This window comes from Mizuhopecten yessoensis, unplaced genomic scaffold (genome assembly GCF_002113885.1).
Source record: "Mizuhopecten yessoensis strain PY_sf001 unplaced genomic scaffold, ASM211388v2 scaffold2599, whole genome shotgun sequence".
NCBI lineage: Eukaryota > Metazoa > Mollusca > Bivalvia > Pectinida > Pectinidae > Mizuhopecten > Mizuhopecten yessoensis.
The window spans coordinates 127,461-153,111 of record NW_018404626.1 but is presented as its reverse complement, the minus strand read 5'-3'; the positions used below and the strand labels follow the sequence as shown (position 1 = coordinate 153,111).

Genomic DNA, 25,651 nt, shown 5'->3' with positions numbered 1-25,651 from the left:
TATGATAACTGACTCATGTTGTATAGCGATTCAGTGACGTCACGCCAATACTGGAAGTGCTGTATTGTATAAACCAAGATGGCGTCATATTCGTTGACATTAACCGAGGTAGACGGGGATCTACCTCTTTTTTCAGCATCCCGAAGCGAGAGTATACATGACAGGCGACAAAAATTATGTACAGTAATTTATCAATATCTTACTCGGATAAAAACCAGCAGGATAAATGTTATCCGAATGAACATCTAATTCCATCACTAGACTTTGAATTGTCTTTTCTAAACTCAACACTGGTTATGTTTTAATATTGTCTCGATTCGTAATAAGTTCTTATCAATGAAATATATATGAATATCGTCCTATCATTCTATTTTATGTTTTTCTTATGATTAATTAATAGGGCAACATGGAGCCGTTATTAGGCATGTCTATAGGAATGTGTGTTCCGAGGATCTGTACTGATTCTGACGTGTACAATCTCACTAATGCAAGTACGTATAATTCACATTGCCTTCTCCACAACGGATCACGTTTTATTAGTATGGTTAACCTCAGGCTTATGCTTGTAATTGATATGAATACTGACGATATAATCCGTTTTCATTCGATATGATACAAGTTATAGCCAATTTTTGTGGCTTTATCTCTCGCAATGCTAAACCTACAAAGTTTTTTTTCCGTTAAATCTGCCAATAATATTGATGACAGAAGCTGAAACACTGAAACTGAAACACGACCACTATACTATGTAATTAGAACTATTTTTGCATTTCAACAGATGAGCCAGTCTCTATTACAAACACAATTTCATATGCTACCTTGACACAATATGTTAAACATGTACTCAATGTACACCAGTAATTAAATATTCTACCACCCAACACTGACCCAAATTCTTAACTTCAGTAACATCTCGGTCATGATAGCTAACAAAGGTTAAACTGAAAGCGATACATAGAGTTAAGAACACATACTGATAAAGAAATTGTTTAATTGGCAAGATTTTTTTGAAGTAATTTATTCATAGAATATCGAAATATGAAATTTGTTGCGTATTGATAATTATATTCTTATAAATTTCTTCATATTTTGTTTTCTTATTTATTCATAATTCTTTTCCAAGTTATATTTGATGCAAAGCCATCTCTAGTTAAAACCAGTCGCAATAGGGATATTAGCAAAATATGTATCAACAATTCGTAATATGTATATAATTCGTGCAATCAAAACAATCAATACACCTAAATTATTTCTCAGGAACCATAATGTCACGTGCGAATTACCGCAATTCCAAACAAATGTCTCCATAGAGGAGTGTCACTGCAATGTTATAACACGCCGATGAGTGTAAGTAAGGAAAAAGAGTGTACTACTTAAGTTTGATCAGCTACATAAGGGTTCAGAAGATATTTCTTAAATCTCTGATATTTGTAATTTATAACATATTGGTTTTAGAATCAAAATTGCCTGCAATAAGATAAAAAAAATCATGACAGAACGCACTTTAAAGGGAAAATATGATTAAATGATAATAATAATAATAATAATAATAATTCGAGGATCTTATATACCGCTTTATCACAACCTAGTTCGTTGGTCGTTTCAAAGCGGTTCACAAATTTATTATCCGTGGTTATAGAGCCTTTGCAACCAGACAATATCTTTCTCAACTGCCTGGGGAGCATACAGCCGGTGCTGCCACTTCGGTGCTCACATATTGCATTCTAAAATTCTAGCACTGACCAACCACTTACTCATTTACAGCTGAATAGACTGGAACAAGCAGAGTAGAGTATCTTGCTCAAAAGAACAACTCAATGCCGTGCCGTGACTCGAACCCGCAACCTTTCGATCACGAGCCCGGCGTCATACCACTAGACTACCGTGCCTCCTAAACATACCTATTTGATCATATTTTCTTGATAAACTAAATCCAGAGGAGGGCGTTATCAACTACATTGGAATCCAACCACGTCGTTATCGTTGTTTAAACAAAGTGACGCATACTTGTCTTTCTATTTCACAATTAACGATAAAGAGCTATCAGACATCGGATATACTGTTACCGAGTGTGAAGATACGACGATCAAACACGGTCTTAAAAGAACTTGCGAAATAACTTGCATGATCGAGTTAACAATAATTGAACGATATGACATAGCATTTCTACATCAGCTCAATGATATATATATCCTCACATGTCTCACACAATTATTTTAGACAGGGACTTATCTAACACGCTCTCCTAGAAAATAAATATAACCACAGAATCAGAAAACCGAGAAATAAACATTTTACTCCGCACTATGGCCATCTCGTCCACTGCAATGGTACTGAAGGGCAAAGCTTACGTAATACGAAAGGTAAACATGTAGTGTTAAGCGTTAATAATTTACAATGTTTGGCTTCTAATATTTATACTTAAACTAGAATTTTATAGCAAAGTGTAGTTCCAAATTTCCTTTGTGGAGGGAGAAGATTGAAGAAGGCATTCACCTTGAGCCAATACCATGAACATGGAGTATGAACTAATTCGCAATTTAGACAATCACTTATACGTGTAGTTCAAATCAGGATATCATAACTGACTACATTTAATACTGGTGTATAATTACTCAGCGATACTGTTGTGAATGTTCAAGTGTATAATAACATGTTTTCTTTACAGTGGTTGCTTTTATTCCCCTGAATGAACCACCCAACATCAACCATCTCCAATGTCAAAGAGAAATTGAATATGACACACCGGCTATCGCAGCTATGTATGACCAATTATTATTATTGATCATTAATGATCTTAGCTACTTGATCCTGAAAATTATATATAATATGAAAGAAAAAAATATTAAAAAAATAGAAACATTTTAAAAAGATAATAACGTTAAAGTAAATAGTGTCAAATGAATGAATAAATAAACGGAAAGGAAGAAATATAAAATTCGATAACGAGTTGATTTGAGTTATGCTTATTCGTGTTTTGCTGATTCGTATTTTGCTGATTTTAGATGCACTAGACTGTCATGTGCTAATTCGAGTTGCCTCAATTGATTTTGGGCTAAATTGTGTTTCACTAATTCATATTTTTCTAATTCAAGTAGCACTTATTTGTTTCGCACTAATTCGAGTCGCACTAGTTTATGTTTGTACTAATTCGTATTGTGCTAGTTTGAGTTGTGCTAATCGAGTTGCAATACTTTGGGTGGCGCTTATTCGAGATGAACTAATTTGAGTCGCACTAATATGAGTTGCACTACATGTAGAAGTTTGTATAATTAAAGGTGCGCTAATTTGTATTGTGCTAGTTCGAGTTGCACTAATTCGTGTTGCACTAGTTCTTGTTTTGCTAATTTGAATTGCACTAAATCGTCGCTTGCTACTTCGAGTTGTTCTAATCGAGTTGCAATAAGTCAAGTTGTGTTTATTCGAATTGACATAATTGGAGTTGCAATAAATCGAGTTATACTAATTTAAGTTGTGCTCATTCGAGTTATCCAAATTATGTTGTGTTAATTCTTGTTGCATTGATTCGAGTTGCAATTATTCGACTTGTAATATATTGTGTTGCTCTAACTCGTGGTATGCTAATTCGAGTTGCACTAAATCGTGGTGCTCTGATTCGTGGTATGCTAATTCAACTAACTCAAGTTGTGCTAATTCCAGTTGCACTAATTCAGGTTTTCGACGTGAGTTAAATCTCAATATGTATCGTGTCTTAGATTTCTATATGTCAGCGACCTTTCTATTTTGTTCCAGATGTGTGTGTTGTTTCTTCCTTGCCATGATATCAGTTGCTACAATGTTTGACATGTGTATCGTGAGTCCGGAAATAGAAAGAACTGCTAAGCCAGTAGTAGAGGTGCAGGACGATGCCAGTAAAACAAAAAACGGTTTTTCCCATATCTCTACAGCTGAGGTTGGAAACATTCCTCAGCATTTGGATGTAGAACGTAACACCAAAAATGGACACATTCAAACAAACGGTATCAGTCCTGGATCCGTTTACAAACTACATGACAACACCGTCCATCCAAACAACGAAATGTCGCAAAAGTACTCGGGTAATGCAATCTTTATTAATCAAATTCTAGCAAGATATGAAGTTCTTATTAAATTACTTTCTACATATTGTGACACTTTTTGTGTTTCGCTTTAAAAGAAACGTTATTGTTTATATTAGTCTTACATTGTAAACTTTGGACTTTGTAGATGGGTGTATTCTGTGATAATAAAACGTAATATCCCTTCTCTTGTTTTCCATTACAAAAGGAATGTGTGCAAAGTTAGTTCTGTCCTTTTCTGCGTGGACCAATGTGAGGAGGCTGCTTAGAGCCGACCAAGCGGGGACAGGTCTTGGGTCTATCCATGGTATTCGCTTCTTCAGCGTGACATGGATCCTCTTGGGACACACTTTCCTTTTTGCTGTCAGATCCTCATTTGTTGGTAAGTCTTGCGTATTGTTTTAGAACTAAGTAGCAAATATGTTTTAGCCAACGCAGCGTTCATCATAAGGATACTGGGAATAGAGGCAAACTAAAGTTAGCGATTAAACATTAGATTATCAGGTTAAAAAATCTTCGAAAAAACAATGACGTGAAGTGTGACTATATTTAGCCTATTCGATTGAATTTAGGCTGGTCCCTCTTTAAAGGTCATAGCTTTGACATGATTACAGGATGAAGATACAGGCCCATTAGTCTTTTTCCACATATATATATACAAAAATATCGTTGAAGGCGTAGATGTTTCTAACGATGTGTTCAGCTCATGCTGTAGCCCAGAGTTATACTGCATTTATACAAGGTATTCTACTATAACTACTCGTTTGCTATTTCGAAAACGTTTCACACATGAGAATGGTGAGTATTGCTTGGTTTTCAATTACATTTGTATGTACTAGTAACTATTATTGATATTTGAAGAAGCAGAAAAACGAGTGTTAAAACAATCTAGTACAAACATTTCCTTCATTTTTCTTTCAGTGAACCGTGTTTCGTTTTTTGATGAGTTATTACATCGACGAAGTTTCACGATGGTGAACAACGCATATCTGTCAGTTGATTCGTTTTTTGCTATAAGGTATGTTATGTAAACGCAACTATTGTTCATCTCACTTAATGGCATGCCTAATCATGTGTATAGCATGTCGTTTGACAGGTCATAAATATACAGAATCATAAATCAGTCAGTATTAGCTCGGGCTGTCTAATATTCGACTTTTAGGCTCATGTGCTTTTCATAGCGTGGAATTCTTTTCACAAAAAAAGTCGTTTAGATTTGTTGTCTATACTAATTTGTAATTGAATCAAACGTGACGCTACACATTCTGGTTGGGAATGTGCCTGCTGGCTGCCACTGCAGTATTTCCTAATTTGGAGACTAATGTTGGGCCCCCTGAAGGTTCAGGGAGTATTGAAGAAATAGAAAATGATCAACAGCTACGTTGAAGCACGCGGGATATGTATCTTCTCGTTCAAATTTGCCCACTCTTCCTTTTCGTCGTATCTTTCTTACGTACCGTCTTTACATGACATTGGCCGCTGGGATAACGTTAACCCAATACAAACAACAAATTTAGGGAAATACGTGTGAGAATGACCATAAATACACAAACTGTAAGAACGTTGAGAGAAAAAAATTGTTAACATACATGAAAACCGTTACATTATGGAATGTTAATATTTTCTTGTTAAAGATATATACAACACGTGCACATAATTATAACAAGAGGCCCAGAGGGCCTGTATCGCTCACCTGGATATCAAAGCAATCATGGCAAAATATTCTCCAAATGAAATCTAAGGGAATATGCCAGACCTCAAGGCCAGTCCTTGTAGCATATCTGTATTTGATTTTTTATGCAATTGTACATATGGTTATATGGTGGGGATCTCAACCATTTCCAAGTAAAAAAATATTTTGGCCCCACCCCTTAGCCCGGGGGGTCAGCCCCACCATTTGTACAATTTTGAATCCCTGCCTCCTATGAATGCTTCCGACCAAATATGATCAATATCCATGGTATAGTTTTACGGAAGAAGTCGTTTATAGCAATATAGCCAAATTGCCTCCTTTTGGCCCAGCCCTCAGCCCTCAGCCCCCTTGGGGGTCAGCCCCACCATTTGTACAATTTTGAATTCCCACCACCTAGGGATGCTTCCAGTCAAATATGGTTGATATCTATCTCTTAGTTCCAGAGAAGAAGTTGCTTAAAGCAATATAGCTAAATAACCCTTTTTGGCCCCGCCCCTCTACCCCCACGGGGGTCAGCCCCACCATTTGTACTATTTTGAATCCCTACCTCCTATGAATGCTTTTGATTAAATATGATTGATATCCAGTGCACAGTTCTACAGAAGAAGTTGTTTGTAGCAATATAGTCAAAATGCCCACTTTTGGCCCCGCCCCTCAGCCCCTTGGGGGTCAGCCCAACCATTTGTACAATTTTGAATCCACAACACCTAGGGATGCTTCCAGTTAAATATGGTTGATATCCATCTCTTAGTTCCAGAGAAGATGTCACTAAAAGCAATATAGCCAAATTGGCCCTTTTGCCCCGCCCCTCAGCCCCCTGGGGGGTCAGCCCCATCATTTGTACAATTTTGAATCCCCACCACCTAGGGATGCTTCTCGTCAAATTTAGTTAAATTCCAATAAGTGGTTAAGAAGAAGAAGTCGTTTAAAGAAATTGTTGACCGACGGACGACGGACGGACGACGGACGGAGGGACGACGGACGCCGCGGTATGGCATAAGCTCACCTTGGTCCTTTGGACCCGGTGAGCTAATAAACCCTTATCTGTGAGTCTATGATGAGATGCTGAGATATTTTCGTGACAGGAAACACAGATGAGTGCAGTATTATGGTAATTTGCTGGTTGAGTTATTTTCATGGCACCTTAACAGTTTATAGAAATGAACAAATCGCACATTGCTGTGTTGAAATGAGATTTTAATCATCAAAGTAGGCAACTATGCATTTTGATAGATATACTACAAATATTGTCAAAACATCAAATAACTAAGTGACGAAATTTTATACCCCAAATCAGTCCTCGTTGTAGAATGTAACCACAAGACCGAATTATCCCTCCTATTGTATAATGCAAACCGAAACCACAATTCCCAGTGTAGGATAATATATTTCACACAAGCCTGTCCTCTACCCATGTCATGCTTTCAACACATATTCGTTAAAAAACATGTATTCAAACAGTCTCGTGAACACACACTAGACATACACACACTATCCCAGTAGTCACACAGCCTCGTGTACACACACTAGACATAAAAACACTATCCGAATAGAAAAACAGCCTCGTATACATACACTAGACATACAAACACTATTCCAGGTGTCAAACAACCCCGTGTACACACACTAGACATAAAAACACTATCCGAATAGAAAAACAGCCTCGTGTACATACACTAGGCATACAAACACTATTCCAGTTGTCAAACAACCCCGTGTACACACACTAGACATACAAACACTATCCGAATAGAAAAACAACCTCGTGTACATACACTAGACATACAAACACTATCCAGGTAGTAGACATACAAACACTATCCCAGTAGTCACACAGGGGCGTGTACACACACTAGACATACAAACACTATTCCAGTTGTCAAACAACCCCATGTACACACACTAGACATACAAACACTATCCGAATAGAAAAACAGCATCGTGTACATACACTAGACATACAAACACTATCCCTCACACAGCCTCGTGTACACACACTAGACATAAAAACACTATCCGAATAGAAAAACAGCCTCGTGTACACACACTAGACATACACACACTATCCCGATAGTCAAACAGCCTCGTGTACACACACGCGTGTACATACACTAGACATACAAACACTATCCGAATAGAAAAACAGCCTCGTGTACATACACTAGACATACAAACACTATTCCAGTTGTCAAACAACCCCGTGTACACACACTAGACATACAAACACTATCCGAATAGAAAAACAGCCTCGTGTACACACACTAGACATACGACCATTGTCTGAGTAGTCAAACAGCCTCGTGTACATACACTAGACATACAAACACTATTCCAGTAGTCAAACAGCATCGTGTACATACACTAGACATACAAACACTATCCGAATAGAAAAACAGCCTCGTGTACATACACTAAACATACAAACACTATCCGAGTATACAAACAGCCTCGTGTACATACACTAAACATCCAAACACTATCCGAGTAGGCAAACAGTCTCGTGTACATACACTAAACATACAAACACTATCCGAGTATACAAACAGCCTCGTGTACATACCCTAGACATACAAACACTATCCGAGTAGTCACACAGCCTCGTGTACATACACTGCACATACAAACACTATCCCAGTAGTCAAACAGCCTCGTGTTCATACACTAGACATACAAACACATACACTAGACATACAAACACTGTCTGAGTAGTCAAACAGTCTCGTGAACACACACTAGACATACAAACACTGTCTGAGTAGTCAAACAGTCTCGTGTACTTACACTAGACATACAAACACTATCCCAGTAGTCACACAGCCTCGTGTACACACACTAGACATACAAACACTATCCGAGTAGGCAAATAGTCTCGTGTACATACACTAGACATACAAACACTATCCGAGTAGTCAAACAGCCTCGTGTACACACACTAGACATACAAACACTGTCTGAGTAGTCAAACAGTCTCGTGAACACACACTAGACATACAAACACTGTCTGAGTAGTCAACCAGTCTTGTACACACACTAGACATACAAACACTGTGTGAGTAGTCAAACAGTCTCGTGTACATACACTAGACATACAAACACTGTCCGAGTAGGCAAACAGCCTCGTGTACATACACTAGACATACAAACACTATCCGAGTATAGTCACACAGCCTCGTGTACACACACTAGACATACAAACACTATCCCAATAAACAGCCTCGTGTACATACACTAGACATACAAAAACTATCCCGATAGTCAAACAGCCTCGTGTACATCCACTAGACATACAAACACTATCCGAGTAGACAAACAGTCTCGTGTACACACACTAGACATACAAACACTATCCTGATAGTCAAACAGCCGCGTGTACATACACTAGACATACAAACACTATCCTGATAGTCAAACAGCCGCGTGTACATACACTAGACATACAAACACTATCCGAGTAGTCACACAGCCTCGTGTACATACACTAGACATACAAACACTACCCAGGTAGTCACACAGCCTCGTGTACATACACTTAACATACAAACACTATCCCAGTAGTCACACAGCCTCGTGTACACACACTAGACATACAAACACTATCCTGATAGTCAAACAGCCGCGTGTACATACACTAGACATACAAACACTATCCCAGTAGTCACACAGCCTCGTGTATATACACTAGACATACAAACACTATCCCAGTCATCAAACATCTAGACATTCAAGCACTATCCGAGTAGTCAAAGAGCCTCGTGTAAATACACTAGACATACAAACACTATCCCAGTATTCAAACAGCCTCGTGTACATACACTAGACATACAAACACTATCCTAGTGGTCAAACAGCCTCGTGTACATAAACTAGACATTCAAGCACTATCCGAGTAGTCAAAGAGCCTCGTGTACATACACTAGACATACAAACACTATCCCAGTATTCAAACAGCCTCGTGTACATACACTAGACATACAAACACTATCCAGGTAGTCACACAGCCTCGTGTACATACACTTAACATACAAACACTATCCCAGTAGTCACACAGCCTCGTGTATATACACTAGACATACAAACACTATCCCAGTCATCAAACAGTCTCGAGTACAAACACTAGACATACAAACACTATCCCAGTAGTCACACAGCCTCTTGTATATACACTAGACATACAAACACTATCCCAGTAGTCAAACAGCCTCGTTTACATACACTAGACATACAAACACTACCCGAGTAGTCACACAACCTCGTGTACATACACTAGAGATACAAACACTATCCCAGTATTCAAACAGCCTCGTGTACATACACTAGACATACACACACTATCCCGATAGTCAAACAGCCTCGTGTACATACACTAGACATACACACACTACCCCGATAGTCAAACAGCCTCGTGTACACACACTAGACATACACACACGATCCGAGTAGTCAAACAGCCTCGTGTACATACAATAGACATACAAACACTACCCGAGTAGTCACTCAACCTCGGGTACATACACTAGAGATACAAACACTATCCCAGTATTCAAACAGCCTCGTGTAAATACACTAGACATACAAACACTATCCGAGTAGTCACACAGCCTCGTATACATACACTAGACACACAAACACTATCCCAATAGTCAAACAGCCTTGTGCATATACACTAGACATACAAACACTATCCCAGTCATCAAACAGTCTCGAGTACAAACACTAGACATACAAACACTATCCCAATAGTCACACAGCCTCGTGTATATACACTAGACATACGAACACTATCCCAGTCATCAAACAGTCTCGTGTACACACACTAGACATACAAACACTATCCCAATAGTCAAACAGCATTGTGCATATACACTAGACATACAAACACTATCCGAGTAGTCACACAGCCTCGTGTACATACACTAAACATACAAACACTATCCTGATAGTCAAACAGCCACGTGTACATACACTAGACATACACACACTATCCGAGTAGTCAAACAGCCTCGTGTACACACACTAGACATACAAACACTATCCCAGTAGTACATACTCTAGACATACACACACTATCCGAGAAGTCAAACAGCCTCGTGTACACGCTCTAGACATACAAACCCTATCCGAGTAGTCAAACAGACTCGTGCACAAACACTAGACATACAAACACATACACTAGACATACAACCACTATCCGAGTAGTCAAACCGCCTCGTGTACACACACTAAACATACAAACACTATCCCAGTATTCAAACAGCCTCGTGTACACCCACTAGACATACAAACACTACAAACACTGTCCGAGTAGACAAACAGCCTCGTGTACATAAACTAGACATACAAACACTACCCCAGTCATCAAACATCTTCGTATACATACACTAGACATAAAACACTATCCCAGTAATCAAACAGCCTCATATACATACACTAGACATACAAACACTATCCCGGTAGCATATGCCGGTAACAAGGACATTCATCTTGTAATTGACTTTCAGCAGGTACAGATTTCCACTTAAAGACAGTGAAAATACTAAAACTTACTTGGAAATTCACCCCTGCTAGGTCCACCTCCTCCCAACCCTTGTCTTTTATGAGCGTCTCTCCTGGCAATACTACACGTTTGGTTTTGTGTTGCCCATTCACCCAACCAAGTGGGGGAGGCATACATAAGTCATTAAAGGGTAGTTGTTGTTACCTACTTAATGTTAAACAATAAAGATTAACACAACAACTGACTAACCGATTGCCAGTTTAATGTGAGCGGTTGGCATAAATTGCTGGATGCATTTGGCACATTTATTTTTGTTTATATAGGGATTGATCGTTGTTTTTAAATTTTCATGCAGGTATGAACGCAAATCAGGGCTACATTTGAACGCTGTCTTACCATAATGTATTGTGTCAATGACATTTGAACGCTGGCTTACCATAATCTAGTGTGTGAATGACATTTGAACTCTGTCTTACCATAATCTATTGTGTCAATGACATTTGAACGCTGTATTACCATAATCTATTTTGTAAATGACATTTGAACTCTGTCTTACCATAATCTATTGTGTCAATGACATTTGAACTCTGTCTTACCATAATCTATTGTGTCAATGACATTTGAACACTGGCTTACCATAATCTATTTTGTAAATGATATTTGAACTCTGTCTTACCATAATCTAGTGTGTGAATGACATTTGACCTCTGTCTTCCCATAATCTATTGTGGCAATGACATTTGAACACTGGCTTACTATAATCTAGTGTGTGAATGACATTTGACCTCTGTCTTCCCATAATCTATTGTGTCATGACATTTGAACGCTGGCTTACCATAATCCATTGTGTCAATGACATTTGAACGCTGGCTTACCATAATCTATTTTGTAAATGACATTTGAACTCTGTCTTACCATAATCTAGTGTGTGAATGACATTTGAACTCTGTCTTACCATACTCTATTTTGTAAATGACATTTGAACTCTGTATTACCATCATCTATTGTGTCAATGACATTTGAACGCTGTATTACCATAATCTATTGTGTAAATGATGTTGAACGCTGTCTTACCATAATCTATTTTGTAAATGACATTTGAACGCTGTATTGCCATAATCTATTGTGTAAATGACGTTGAACGCTGTCTTACCATCATCTATTGTGTCAATGACATTTAAAGAAACAATATCATTTAGTATGCAAGACTGGCGTGTAGCAAGTATCTGTAATTGTTATTGGAACAATATCATAACAGAGAATAATTTTTTTTATTTTAAAACTGTAAGTCTACCTATATCATACACGTTTGTGTAATAAATTTATTTCATGTTTTATTTACAGTAGTCGATTATTGAAAACGGATGTTTTTTTTCTATTTGGCAGTGGTGTCCTAGTATCCTACTTGTTCATGAAGGAGATGAAAAGAGAGAAGGGTCGTATTAACTGGTTCATGTTCTACTTCCATAGGTTTTTGAGGTAAGTTCCTCACTTTATATTACAAAATTACGAAAACGTTAGACAGATGATACCGAAATATACATGTATACCGAAACACTGGAAATTATACCACACATTTATACACAGCACAAAATGTATCATATCATCTAAACTTATGCAATTGACAAAACAAACCATAGTGGAAATAGACAGAACAAAATATACCGTCAAAACACATGAATAGAATATCATGGTGTCAAAAGATAGAAGCAATTAACAAGAACGTCTATACAAACGACAAAATATACCACAACGTTTCAGCACAGGACAAAAAATACCACAGCGTCATAACAATGAAGTAAAATAGACGACAGTCTCAGTATGAATGATAAAATATACCACAGCGTCAGAACACTGGAAACAAATACTATGATGTCAATGAAGAGGACAAAATATACAAAATAACTTATATTCACAAAATAAAATATATCACACCAATAAAGCACAGGACAAAATATACCATAGCGTGGAACCCGGCACATAATATACCCCGAAGAATATACCAAAGTGTCAATTCTCAGGACAAAATATACCACAGTGTCACTTCACAGGAAAAAAATATAAATATACCACAGCGTCCATTCACAGGACAAAACATACCACAATGTCACTTCACAGGAAAAAATATACCACAGTGTCACTTCACAGGACAAAATATACCACACTGTCACTTCACAGGACAAAATATACCACAGTGTCACTTCACAGGACAAGATATACCACAGCGTTCATTCACAGGACAAAGTATACCACAGTGTCACTTCACAGGACAAAATACACCACAGTCTCACTTCACAGGACATGATAAACGTTCCCTGCAGATTTGTCGAAATAATAGACTTAATGTAACTCATTTAAAGTTATGGTAAGGCGCGACTAATGTTGGACAGGGAAAGTAAGACTAAAGTATGTAAGACTCTTTCATGCCCAGGGGTGTTGGATAGGAAAATTCCCGAAAGGTAAAAGGCGAGACTTTGCCGGGAGTTTTGCCAAGTGTGAAAGTCCCGAGGATGGAATTTCCCTATCCTACAACCGTGGGCATGAAATAGTACATTTCTCTCATTCCAACTACCAGAATAAGCTAAGAAACCTTGAAAATGCGTTTGGAATGGCCACTATTTTGAAAATATCATTTTTCCCTCCGAGCTTTTTAGACGAAAACGAATCAGCCAGCCATATTTAGCATATCTCATATTTGCAAACGATGTTTGCGCAGAAAAAAATAATCACATCTTTCTAACGTGTACTGTAATTAAATATATCGTAACAGGTTTTAATTTCATCACGTCACCTTTTCCTACACCCCTTTCTTACCCTGGACAGCTCTATCTTACACACAGGGAAATGAGAGAAAAAGATTCCTACACCCCTTTCTTACCCTGGACAGCTCTATATTACACACAGGGAAATGAGAGAAAAACATTCTTACATCCCTTTCTTACCCTGGACAGCTCTATCTTACTCACAGGGAAATGAGAGAATATGAGTTCATCTTATCTTCATAAATACCAATACTGATGTCATTCATCATACTGTTAAACATAGCTAATGCTAATTGATACAAACGAAATCCAAATGTAAAAATTCACCCCGACTGCATGGGAGGGCAGCCTTTATCAAGACTTCTACCTTTACGTGTAAATTAAAAAAAAATAAAGCAACAAAAGAATACCAAATTGCCAACAAAACGATAATGCGAACCCAAAGTCGATAAAACTAGGGGAAAATATGATCCGAGGTAAAAGTTATATGGAAACCTTTGAACTTCGGTACAGAGTAAACTGCGACGTGCCAACACCATAGGTAGGGGAAGCAGGCATGTTGTTATCAAGAAAGGGAAGGTCCAAAGTGTGCCACTTTTCGTCAAGCTTAGTAGAACCTGTTGTTCAGGTTGTAGGTAAAAATTACATTACACGTCCTAGAGGTATATAACACCGATATAGTCAATGGGTGTCTTGTTATTCAAAGACAACACCTCATCAACAAATTCAGCTTTATATAAAAACAGAAACAATTCGGCCAGAAAAGGACCAACGATTGGTTCCATGGGAATGGCTATAGTCTACTTGCAAATCTTGCCACCTAACTCACAAAATATTTTGTCAACCAAGAACATTCTCACAATGGCGTCCTCATTTTGGCCTTTGTTGTTTTTTACACAAATATAAAAGGCTAAATTACAAATAACACTAACACAAACATTAGCATTTGTAATGAACCCGAAGAAAATTTTAATTGTATTCTCCTTATATATTATTTCAATACGATTACATTATTTTATGACAAGTATATATTATTTCATAATCCATATATTTCTTTCTACCTTCCCGATTGAAGTCGTCAGGACAGTTTACTATTAAACTATTAAACGTCGAAACAAGTTCCTGTTAGAGTTAAACATCATACATATAGATGTGCGTGGCAATATTATAATGGGGAAGCTTAACGAAAATGGCTTAAAATAAAACGTTAAAATATTTCATCGGCAAGGGAGATAACATTAAGAGAGGGACATAATGTAATGTTTCATTGTACGTATTTAACTTACAGACAAACTTTAACAGTATTAAACCGTTTGAATCGAGTATTTTGTGCCTTCGTTATTGAAACATGTGAATGGAAGATTTCGTTTCGTTTTTAATAATTGTCATACATGTGGTTCTCTTTTTAGATTGACACCAACGTACATGATAGTGTTGATGCTGAATGCTGCATTATTTCATTACGTTAGCGACATCCCCTATAGGGTACCGAAGCCAGTCGACGGTCAATTCTGTGAAACAAAATGGTGGACTAATCTTTTATATGTGAACAATATTTTTAAAAATGGGGAAGCGGTAAGTTATGTTCATGTAGCATTGATAGCTAATGACAAAAGAAATTATCAAAACTTATGTTTTTCATGGAGTAATATCAAATAAGTTTTAATGCGTTGATGTATTTTAAGTTGAACGAAATAGAAACACATTATTTTCTATGCCGTAAATTCCGTAACCCTTATTTTATACCTTCCGTTGTTTAATTTTTAGAAATCAGCAATAGTGGCCTGATCGATATAGGCATCTGTAAAAGATATATTACATTTTGTATATATAGTGAAACCCCACTAACTCGAACTCGCATAACTCGAATACCCCATGTTCCCCGAATAGTTGAATTGGTCCCGATCGTGTTCTTTTATATTAATTTAATATTAACATCGGATTACTCGAACTGTCACTGTTCGAATACTACGTGTTCCTCGAACTCTGATTTATCCCGACCACTCAAAATCTTAATATCTAAGAAGGCTCTACCCTTTCCCAATTAACCAGCAGAATTCGTTGAAACTTTCACATAATGGTTATGCCACTATGTATTGTGATTTTTTGAAAATCTAAGCATTCCAATAGACTGGCGGTTGTTTTCGGAGATTTTTTTTTACAAAAAAATGAGTTTTCGTCACTTCTAATAATTTCCTTTTTTTGGCATGTGACATTGTTCGGAACAATAACAACAATTAAAAGATGGAAAGAAACAATGCTTATTAAGCAAATATTGTATTACCACAAAACATATAAAACACGTTACTCAAAGTGTATTTTTGATTTTTTTGTTGTTGATAAAAATGAGTTTTTTCACCTATAAGCAAAAAGGCGAACAGGACACATAGTTTCATACAAAAAGAGTGAAAACTTCAACATAATATTCACAATGCCTTTATAATTTATTTATTTTACATTTTACAATAACTTTGATCCTGATGAGAGTTTTCTTCCTAGAAAAAAATCGGAACTTTTTGCAGAGGGATCAAAATTACATAATGACAGTTATCTCTTTTTATAAATATAAAAAATCTTAGAAATAAATTAAATTTATGATATCGAAATTGTAACTATATTGTTCTTTTATGGAACCCAATTACTCTCATCCATGTTCTCTTGGGACATTATTCCACAGACCGCTAGCGCATGGTATATCTTGCAGTTAGGTGCATATGTAACCAGAGGCTTTCGCACGCCATGCCGTTCTCACATGCACTCACATATGCATTTTCATAAGGATTTTGATATTTTACAAAAAAATTAGCAAAAAATGATTTACCCGACAGAGCGTATCTTGCTTGACAGCAACGATCGTAACGATATCGAGCTTGTGAGCAGGTGTAAGAACGTGATATGTACATGTGAAGTTGATACACAAAACACATCAGTCTGCATTCCATGCGCTTCCCATATGACCTTCTTGAAGACGGCTGGTCTCGTGTAGGTTCTTCCCGTGAGTCAGTTTATATCTTTGTATCATAATCTTCATTTATGAAGTACGTGTGATTACACCTTTACAAGTGAAGTATTAAAATCGAGAGTTGACATGTCATTGTCACGAACGAGTACTAGTGTTAACCCGATCACGGTAAATGAAAATTGAGCATAACATTACATAACATTATAATATTTTATGTATCAACAGTGTCTTGACTGGACCTGGTATCTGGCAAATGATATGCAGTTCTACGTCGTTAGTCCTCTTCTACTGGTCCCACTTTACTTGTAAGTGTTGATCGAACTTGCCACCTTGTAAATATAATTTCACATTTGAATTTGTCTGATATGGCTTTATGCACACAAAAGGGTTATAAACCATAGTAATACATTGATGCAAATCAAGTCATCTGGCAAAAAAGGTTTTTATTTTGTATTTTCTTTTATATATTCATAATATAACAAATCCACCTCGTACACATTTACACCTTTGTGTGCATACGCTTCAGCGGTCATTTGTCTGATGAAGGTGACAGTGTAAATATCGTACTAGTCATCGAAACGTCACATAGAAAATTGTATTGGTTGTGTAAACTTCTCATAATCTATACTTACCAACCTGAAGAAAATATTTAGAAACTTCTTATTATTATGTTAAGTTACCATACTTTGCAACGTAATTTTCCATTGTTATGTCATCGTTCATGACAATTGTTTTCCCGATCGAACACCTCGTGTCATTAACTAATGAGAGTGAGATAAACATGATAACCAACCATCATTCCGTGGAGAACCTCTATATAGATTATTGCTGAATGGGGTCAAATCCAGTCACATTCCTTACAAATATCCACTATGATACCGCCTTACATGTTTATGTAATTATGTCATGGTTCATCACGATGTCATTTAGGTTTCTATACAAAGTTTATAACATAACTCTTCATACAATTAGGACACAATTGTACATGTAATCAATAATATGAATATCTATACAGTCGTTATTAGGGTTTTACATAAATTAACAACGTTATTTAACATATTTATAATAACATGTGTGTTCATACAAAAAATAATAACATTTTACATACACTATTTATTAAACTATTTATGTTTTAACATACTCATAATGACCTGATTTAACATATATTTAATAATATTCAATTATAGCCTTTCGCAGAGGTCGATAAATCCAAGTATCGACCGAGGTCAAAGGCCACAATTGTTTTATTATTTTCAAAACAGTAATGTTAGCAATCTGAAAAAAACACACAACAAAAAGCTACGGAAGCGGTACGATGCGTTCGTTTGGAGACACGTCATAATTCTATTTTTAGAAACACCCAGTCATTCATCAAAACTCACGCGCAACTAGTCAATATCGGTTTTTATCGGTGGACACGTGATTCACTTATAGCCAATCACTTGTCGGGAATAATATGAAAAAAATAATAACATGATTTAACATACTTATAATAACATGATTGTACATACAATCAAACACATGATTGTACATACAATCAAACACATGATTGTACATACAATCAAACACATGATTGTACATACAATCAAACACATGATTGGACATTCAATCTAACACATTATTGTACATATAATCAATAGAATGATTAAACATATCAACAATACCTTGATTTGATAACATGTTTGTACACACAATCATTTACTTGATTTTTTTTATAGTAAACTCTTAATCAGACAATACATGAGCAACATTACCGAACAGAACGATAATAAATCCTTTAGTTTTTATCATTGAACGAATATTGATATATGCGACGAAATGCCTTACACAGTATCATGTATTTGTTTATTTCATGGTTATATTGTTATTTTTCAGCTGGAAAAAAATTGGAGGAGCCATATGCGCGATATGTTTGCTCGGAGTAACAGCAGCTTCTGCTGGTATTTCCGTATATTATAAGCTTCCAGCTGTGGCTTACTCAAATTCGAAAAGCAGGTACGTCCTTCTACATGTAACATGAACTGTCGAAAGAAGCTGAACCATTTTGTATCGTTAAATACCTAGACACTATTTCCGCGATAATCCATTTCATCGGTAGGCGTTTGCTGTTCATATTATCACAAATAAAAAAAAACATTGAAAGGAAATAAAAAAAAGAAAAAGAAAACCATTCACATCAAATCAGCTATGGTGTATGAAAGTTGATGGAAACAAATAGATTATCATCAAAGACACCGAGAAGGTGAGAATATCATTCGCTTATTTAGTTATTTCAGATGGGAAGAATATATGGATAATTACTACACAAAACCCTACTGTCGCATGGGGCCCTACATCGTCGGCATCGTAACGGGCTTTATCCTCTACAGAACTGGAGGCAAATACAAAATAAAAATGGTGAGTGTATCTCTATGTACCACGAGATGATTTTTTAATGCAAGTAAAGCCTATGCAATGATTTACTGTTGAATATCCTATATAGTTCGGTAGGTGTCTTCAATATCTCGTATCATTGCCAAAAGCTGTAACTAAGTATTGGCAACTTTTTTCCTGCATGATTATAGCTGTGATAAACCATTTCTGAAAAAGAAAGTCAGATCTTGCGTGACTTTTATTAAAATATGTTTTAAATATAAGTTACCCAAAACGGTGTTCTGGATGTAATAAATCAATTATATTCTTTTTTACCGATTGAGCTACCAAATAGTCGTCTGGCTTGATTGTGCTACTGCTATAGCAAAGAGAAAGTCAAGGGCTAGTTATTGAACCTACGCAACAATACAGTGGGACAGTGATTTTAGATCGGTGTATATATTCTCACATATAGGTGACTTATGTGTATATGGGGCAAAGAAGTAATTCCAACAGTGTGGTCAAGTTTAGATTGTCAATTTTTCGGAGCGATCCGCTCCTTTATCAAGACACAGTGAAACAGAACAGTTACATGTACATATACATCATATTACAAGAAGATAGAACTGATATACTATAATTGAAAATATAGCTATTATATAAAACCAATAGTCCCCTCGGCTAAAGAAAGCAGCAATTAAGCTGAGAGCATCGCGGACAAGGAACGCTGATGTAGAGGACCTATTCTTGCGCAAGATGCACTATCACATAAAGTGAGTCAACGAGAGATAAGCACCAGAAAAAGGGAAGAGATGTCAAAAACGTGGAACATGTGCATATGGGAATCTGGCCCGGTAAATGTGAAAAATCTCAATTTCCTACGGAATGCCCTCATTAGTCGCCTCTCAATTCTGCAGTTGATTTAACAGTCACAGCCGGGGGTCCACACTGTGTCGCCTCTTTCGGTTTGCAGGAATAATGCATGTAATTATCAAATAAGTGAGTGCAGGTGGAATAAGTAGATGAAATGGCTAAGATACTAATGAAGGCATTCCGTAGGAAATTGAGATTTTTAACATTTACCGGGCCAGATTCCCATATCAGTTCTATCTTCTTGTAATATGATGTATATGTACATGTAACTGTTCTGTTTCACTGTGTCTTGATAAAGGAGCGGATCGCTTCGAAAATTTGACAACCTAAACTTGTCCACACTGTTGGAATTACTTCTTTGCCCCATATACTATTTTAAGTAATTCGTATCCTACGGACATACTTCCATTAGGATCCAGTGTTATATGAGATTTTACCGTCTATATTACTTCATTGACCCCTGACCTATATGTATGTATATATTTATTCCCGAAAATACAGGACAGTTAACAAACAACAAGTCCTAATAGCATGGTAAATATAATATCGGATTAGGTCCAACAATGAAATGTCTCTTTAATATCATTACGTCACAGTTAACAAACAACAAGTCCTAATAGCATGGTAAATATAATATCGGATTAGGTCCAACAATGAAATGTCTCTTTAATATCATTACGTCACAGTTAACTTTTTATCATCACTAGTAAACCAGATGTATCATCTTCAGGCGCACAATTTACTCAATAGATATAATTATGAATGCAGCTGAGAACACAGAATGTGAGTTATGTCCCCTGATAAACAACTGTATTTGTACAAAGTACTTGTAGTGTAAATACCAAAGTCTACGCAAGTGACTGAAAACGCCTTATTAATTAGCCTATATTTGATGTTTAAGCAACAAAGCCCGTTTTATTATCATAGAACATATCATTTTTATATTTACTTTTACGTTACTGCAATCTATGTTAGATCGATTGCCAATATTGCAACACCTCAAATCGGAAATAAATACAAATATATGTTTTTTTTAACGATGACTGACTTTTGGTCAGGTAAACATTTGAAAGTGATATTTACCGAGTTTTAATACTTGAATTAGGGAGAGCGTATGCAAATTGTACGGCAGAGAGAGCTACATTTGTCGTCAATCAAACCGAGGAAATTCTTTGAAATTATACTCCAGCAGTGTAAAACAATGAAGAGGAAAAGTTGTTTTTATCAAGAACTGCAAATGTTTTGAATAACTTGCCAGAAAATATAGTACTTGTATGTGCTATAACAAATCTCTTTTATTTATAACAATTTGAGTCTGGTGTATAGGATACGAAATCCTGTATCAGAAATCTATCATTAAATTCAATCAAATCATGAATGTCAGAGAATATTGTGACGTTACAATTGACATGACGCCATAAAGTTAATATTGACCTGCTGTTTCTTAAAATAGTAACACCGAGTCAATATCACAAATCACCGACCTCCAGGTGATAATAATCCAACCAATGAGGATTTAGGAAAGATGTGTGTCATCTAATCTTTACGATCTGTTTATATATATTACACAATTCTTAGTGAGTAAACATACAAATCCGTACCTTTGTGTCAGCATCAGCAGTATATAGTCACGTCATATTGAATATGTTGTCAAAACGAATGCAGGAGGTATATATAGATAAACAACGATAACATCATAAACAACTGCTGTGAAAAATTAAGGACAGATAGTGGAATTGATAAAGGAGAAAATATAATCAATATTAGATACCTGACTAGATATATGTAAAGATTAATATTTGGTAATATATTAACTAAAATATGTTAGAAGCTAAAGAAAGCAGAATGATCAGTTGTGAAAAAACCATAACATTTACCTCAGAGCAAGTAATACAATTTTAAATGTGTTGAGTGGAATTTGTATTTTGCCAGCTTTCACTGCTCATTCATTCAAAGTTAGTATATATATATCTACAATAGCAGTCCTAATGATGGTGTATTTGTTGAAAAGAAAAATCAAAGAAATTATGAGAAATGCCCAGTAGCGCTTCCACCTCTTTAGAGGTTCTTTAAAGGAAATGCGTACCCTGATAATCCTCGGAACAGGTGTACATTTCTGAAAGCGCTTGGAAGCTGCTTAGTGTTACTGGTATCGTTCTCCTTCGAGCTTCCATCCGAGCTAAAAGAATGATTTATAGGAAAAAAGGAAAATAATGAAGATATATGTTCATGTATATTATCAGCCCAAGGAAGAGGAAATATTACTATATTTCTATTTTAGCCATTGAACCTTTTCATCTGGGTATGTATGGCATCCCTGGCCTGTATAGTGACGTTTGGTATTTATGAGGAATCGATCGGGAACGCCATGAGTGTTGAAATTGCTGCCCTTTACAACGCTGTCCATCGAACCTTGTGGGGAGTATGCGTCTGCTGGGTTGTGTTTGCATGCGTTACAGGAAACGGAGGTAAAACATTCATTGCAAAATTTCCAAATTTGAAATATGGATGATGTTTACCTTATTTCGTAATGAATACGCATGCAAGTGGTTGAAAATAACGACACGGGGTTTCAAAATATGCAGGCTGATGACGCTTATGGACAATTTTCATGGTCGCTACCATAATCTCATTTGGAAATATCCTATTTTCTTGTATTGTTTTAAGATTAACTTTGTTTGCTTATGCAGATTATTTTTCGTTGTCATTACTCCGGTTCTTATTTTCAAGATGTGACATTCACATATGAAGCAAAAGGCGCTTACCGTACGGAATGCCTGGTCTTATTATCTTCGTACATATTTAACCCCAGTTTCTTCGATTTCGGGTTTAAATAACATTTTGTAGACACATTTTTATCCTCTCTTTTCGTTTTTGCTTTTGTCTTGTAGTAAGTTTTCTTTAACTGTAGCCCCGTGTTTATGGTTCTAGAAATGGCAGTGAGAAGTTTAGGTGTTGCGTCGATTAAGCAGAGTAAGAAATAAAATGTTGTAATTGCTAATATAGTAAAGGAGCAAAAGAAATAAATATTAACTATTTTACTTATTGAGAAGAAAAATCTGAAGAATAATCGATATTTCAGGATATGTGAACACTTTGCTGTCCTGGAGTCCGTTTGTCCCACTTGGCCGTCTGTCGTACTGTGTCTATCTCGTTCATCCGCTGGTCATCAATGCCTATTATATGTCTCGGAGACAAGGGGTATATGGGACCGACGCCGAAGTAGTAAGTACTTAATCGTGTAAGAGCAAGACGATTATTTGATGAATAGATGATAGACTGAAAAGGGAACACGGTGATATATTTTTACGATGCTTCCTACGGGTGCTAACTGTATGTACGTAAGGTTTTTACCTTTTTTTTGAAATATCATCGTTTGACGTATACAATGTATTTATAATACTGTGCTATTCCTTATTCTGTATCTTGGATACCGGGAAACTTTCGGCATGTCAAAGATTCGCACATTACCAATAAAATACATTTTCTCCTAGTGTTCATTTCGCCATTCACATATAATTCCTATATAACGGTATTGTGTACTTTATAATTGTGTTATCTGTTGTTATCAGGCAATCATTATTTGACTGATTTTATAAGAAGCGTTTATTTTTTACCAGATTTACATCTTCCTTGGAAACTTGATAATGTCCTACATGGTAGCAATTGTCCTTTGCCTTGCGGTCGAGTCCCCATTGATGGCACTGGAGAAGACAATCCTCAGAAAGGACAAAAAGACGAATTAACCGTTATAAAGGAACCAGATGTAACATCCAAATCAAGTCATTGTTTGTTAGTCGATGACAACAACAGTAACAATAACAATTTGTTCGGTCTTTATCTAAAATAAAGGTTCCTTCGTGATTGACTCTCTGTTATACTCATGTAAGTTAATTGAAAAGAAAAAATATAAAAAAAAAGGAAAACAAAACCTCACGTCACGTCAACCCTGCATCAACGTCAAGTCAACCCTGCATTTTGCCTGTAACATTAACAGCTCTTTATGGATATGATACACAATGGGTGAACAGGAAAAGAGAAATGGGAATCATTCACCTCCTTTGGGTGAGATAGTGAAATCTTAACCCTCGGAGCCAAATCATAAATTGCAAAACACCTTTGGCAAATATTCCCTCTCGGGTTGAGATTCCCCCATCTCAACCCGATGGAGTGTGAAATTCTATAAGTCGACATACACGGGAGTGGTATATGAATATGTACCAGTTCGTGGACTACTATAATGACATATATAAAATGACCCAATAAAAGTGTGTGACATATACAACTGTATATAGGGATTTTAGTTTAATACTGTACAGAAGCAAACATTAGGGCTCAAGTGAAGTAAAAATGAGTTTACATTTTTATTACACTTTTTCAAGTGAAATATTGAAAACAAGATATTTTATAAAAGGGACATTTTATCCCTGGGAAAAATAAATAAAAATGCATCTGCTTATTTTACCAGTCAAAACACTGATAACAAACTACCATAACTATGCAACATCTGTGTGAAAGAACGTCTGGGACATCAGACGAGTATACTGGGTATAACACCAGCGTGAAGTTGGTTACTTATTCAATATTGGGCTAGCCCAATATTGGGCTAGTTTGATATTAAAATGTACTTAACATAATAGTTCTTGTGCCGCTTTTTCACACCTATACCACATCTGGGCATCTTCTAAGGTATCCACATGCAAAACGGCATCAACGGTACCCCAGGCTAAAGATGCCCACTGGGTATCATTTCGAATTTCAGTACATAATCGTTATTTTTTTCGTTTTCAACAGGCCACGGCATATTGTTATAGGTCTTATGCCGCTTTTTCACACCTATACCACAACTGGGCATCTTCTAAGGTATCCACATGCAAAACGGCATCAACGATACCCCAGGCTAAAGATGCCCACTGGGCATCATTTCGAATTTCAGTACATAATCGTTAATTTTTCGTTTTCAACAGGCCACGGCATATTGTTATAGGTCTTATGCCGCTTTTTCACACCTATACCACAACTGGGCATCTTCTAAGGTATCCACATGCAAAACGGCATCAACGATACCCCAGGCTAAAGATGCCCACTGGGCATCATTTCGAATTTCAGTACATAATCGTTAATTTTTCGTTTTCAACAGGCCACGGCATATTGTTATAGGTCTTATGCCGCTTTTTCACACCTATACCACAACTGGGCATCTTCTAAGGGATCCACATGCAAAACGGCATCAACGATACCCCAGGCTAAAGATGCCCATGTGTCTCACACGACGCATTCTTTAACAATATTTGTGTAACACACTTCTTATTATTTATGACTTGCGTCTAAAATGTCATTGGTTATTATCACATAGATTTCTACGCACTCGTATTTTAAATAGAATGGATAATCTGCATTCTACTGCAACAGGAACATCAGCATTTTTTCCCAGCATAGTAAACCAAACCAATGTAA

The 25,651-nt window shown here is 36.5% G+C and overlaps 1 protein-coding gene across 2 annotated transcripts in view; it reads left to right on the top strand.

Moving 5' to 3' along the window:
• The window catches only part of LOC110446167 (nose resistant to fluoxetine protein 6-like), a 28,040-nt gene extending 3,590 nt beyond the window's left edge, over positions 1 to 24,450 (top strand). The window contains exons 3-15 of one of the 2 annotated variants that reach the window (XM_021491178.1): positions 401 to 491; positions 2,669 to 2,762; positions 3,754 to 4,058; positions 4,267 to 4,440; positions 4,980 to 5,076; positions 12,632 to 12,724; positions 15,417 to 15,582; positions 17,195 to 17,274; positions 18,845 to 18,964; positions 19,246 to 19,366; positions 22,476 to 22,662; positions 23,277 to 23,419; positions 23,815 to 24,450. In XM_021491178.1, coding sequence (XP_021346853.1) covers positions 401 to 491; positions 2,669 to 2,762; positions 3,754 to 4,058; positions 4,267 to 4,440; positions 4,980 to 5,076; positions 12,632 to 12,724; positions 15,417 to 15,582; positions 17,195 to 17,274; positions 18,845 to 18,964; positions 19,246 to 19,366; positions 22,476 to 22,662; positions 23,277 to 23,419; positions 23,815 to 23,940 — 1,797 coding nt within the window. In that variant the 3' untranslated portion in view covers positions 23,941 to 24,450. Of the gene's footprint in view, positions 1 to 400; positions 492 to 2,668; positions 2,763 to 3,753; positions 4,059 to 4,266; positions 4,441 to 4,979; positions 5,077 to 12,631; positions 12,725 to 15,416; positions 15,583 to 17,194; positions 17,275 to 18,844; positions 18,965 to 19,236; positions 19,367 to 22,475; positions 22,663 to 23,276; positions 23,420 to 23,814 lie in introns of both variants that reach the window. The other variant, XM_021491177.1, reaches the window with a different exon arrangement.
• Positions 24,451 to 25,651: the final 1,201 nt, after the last annotated feature.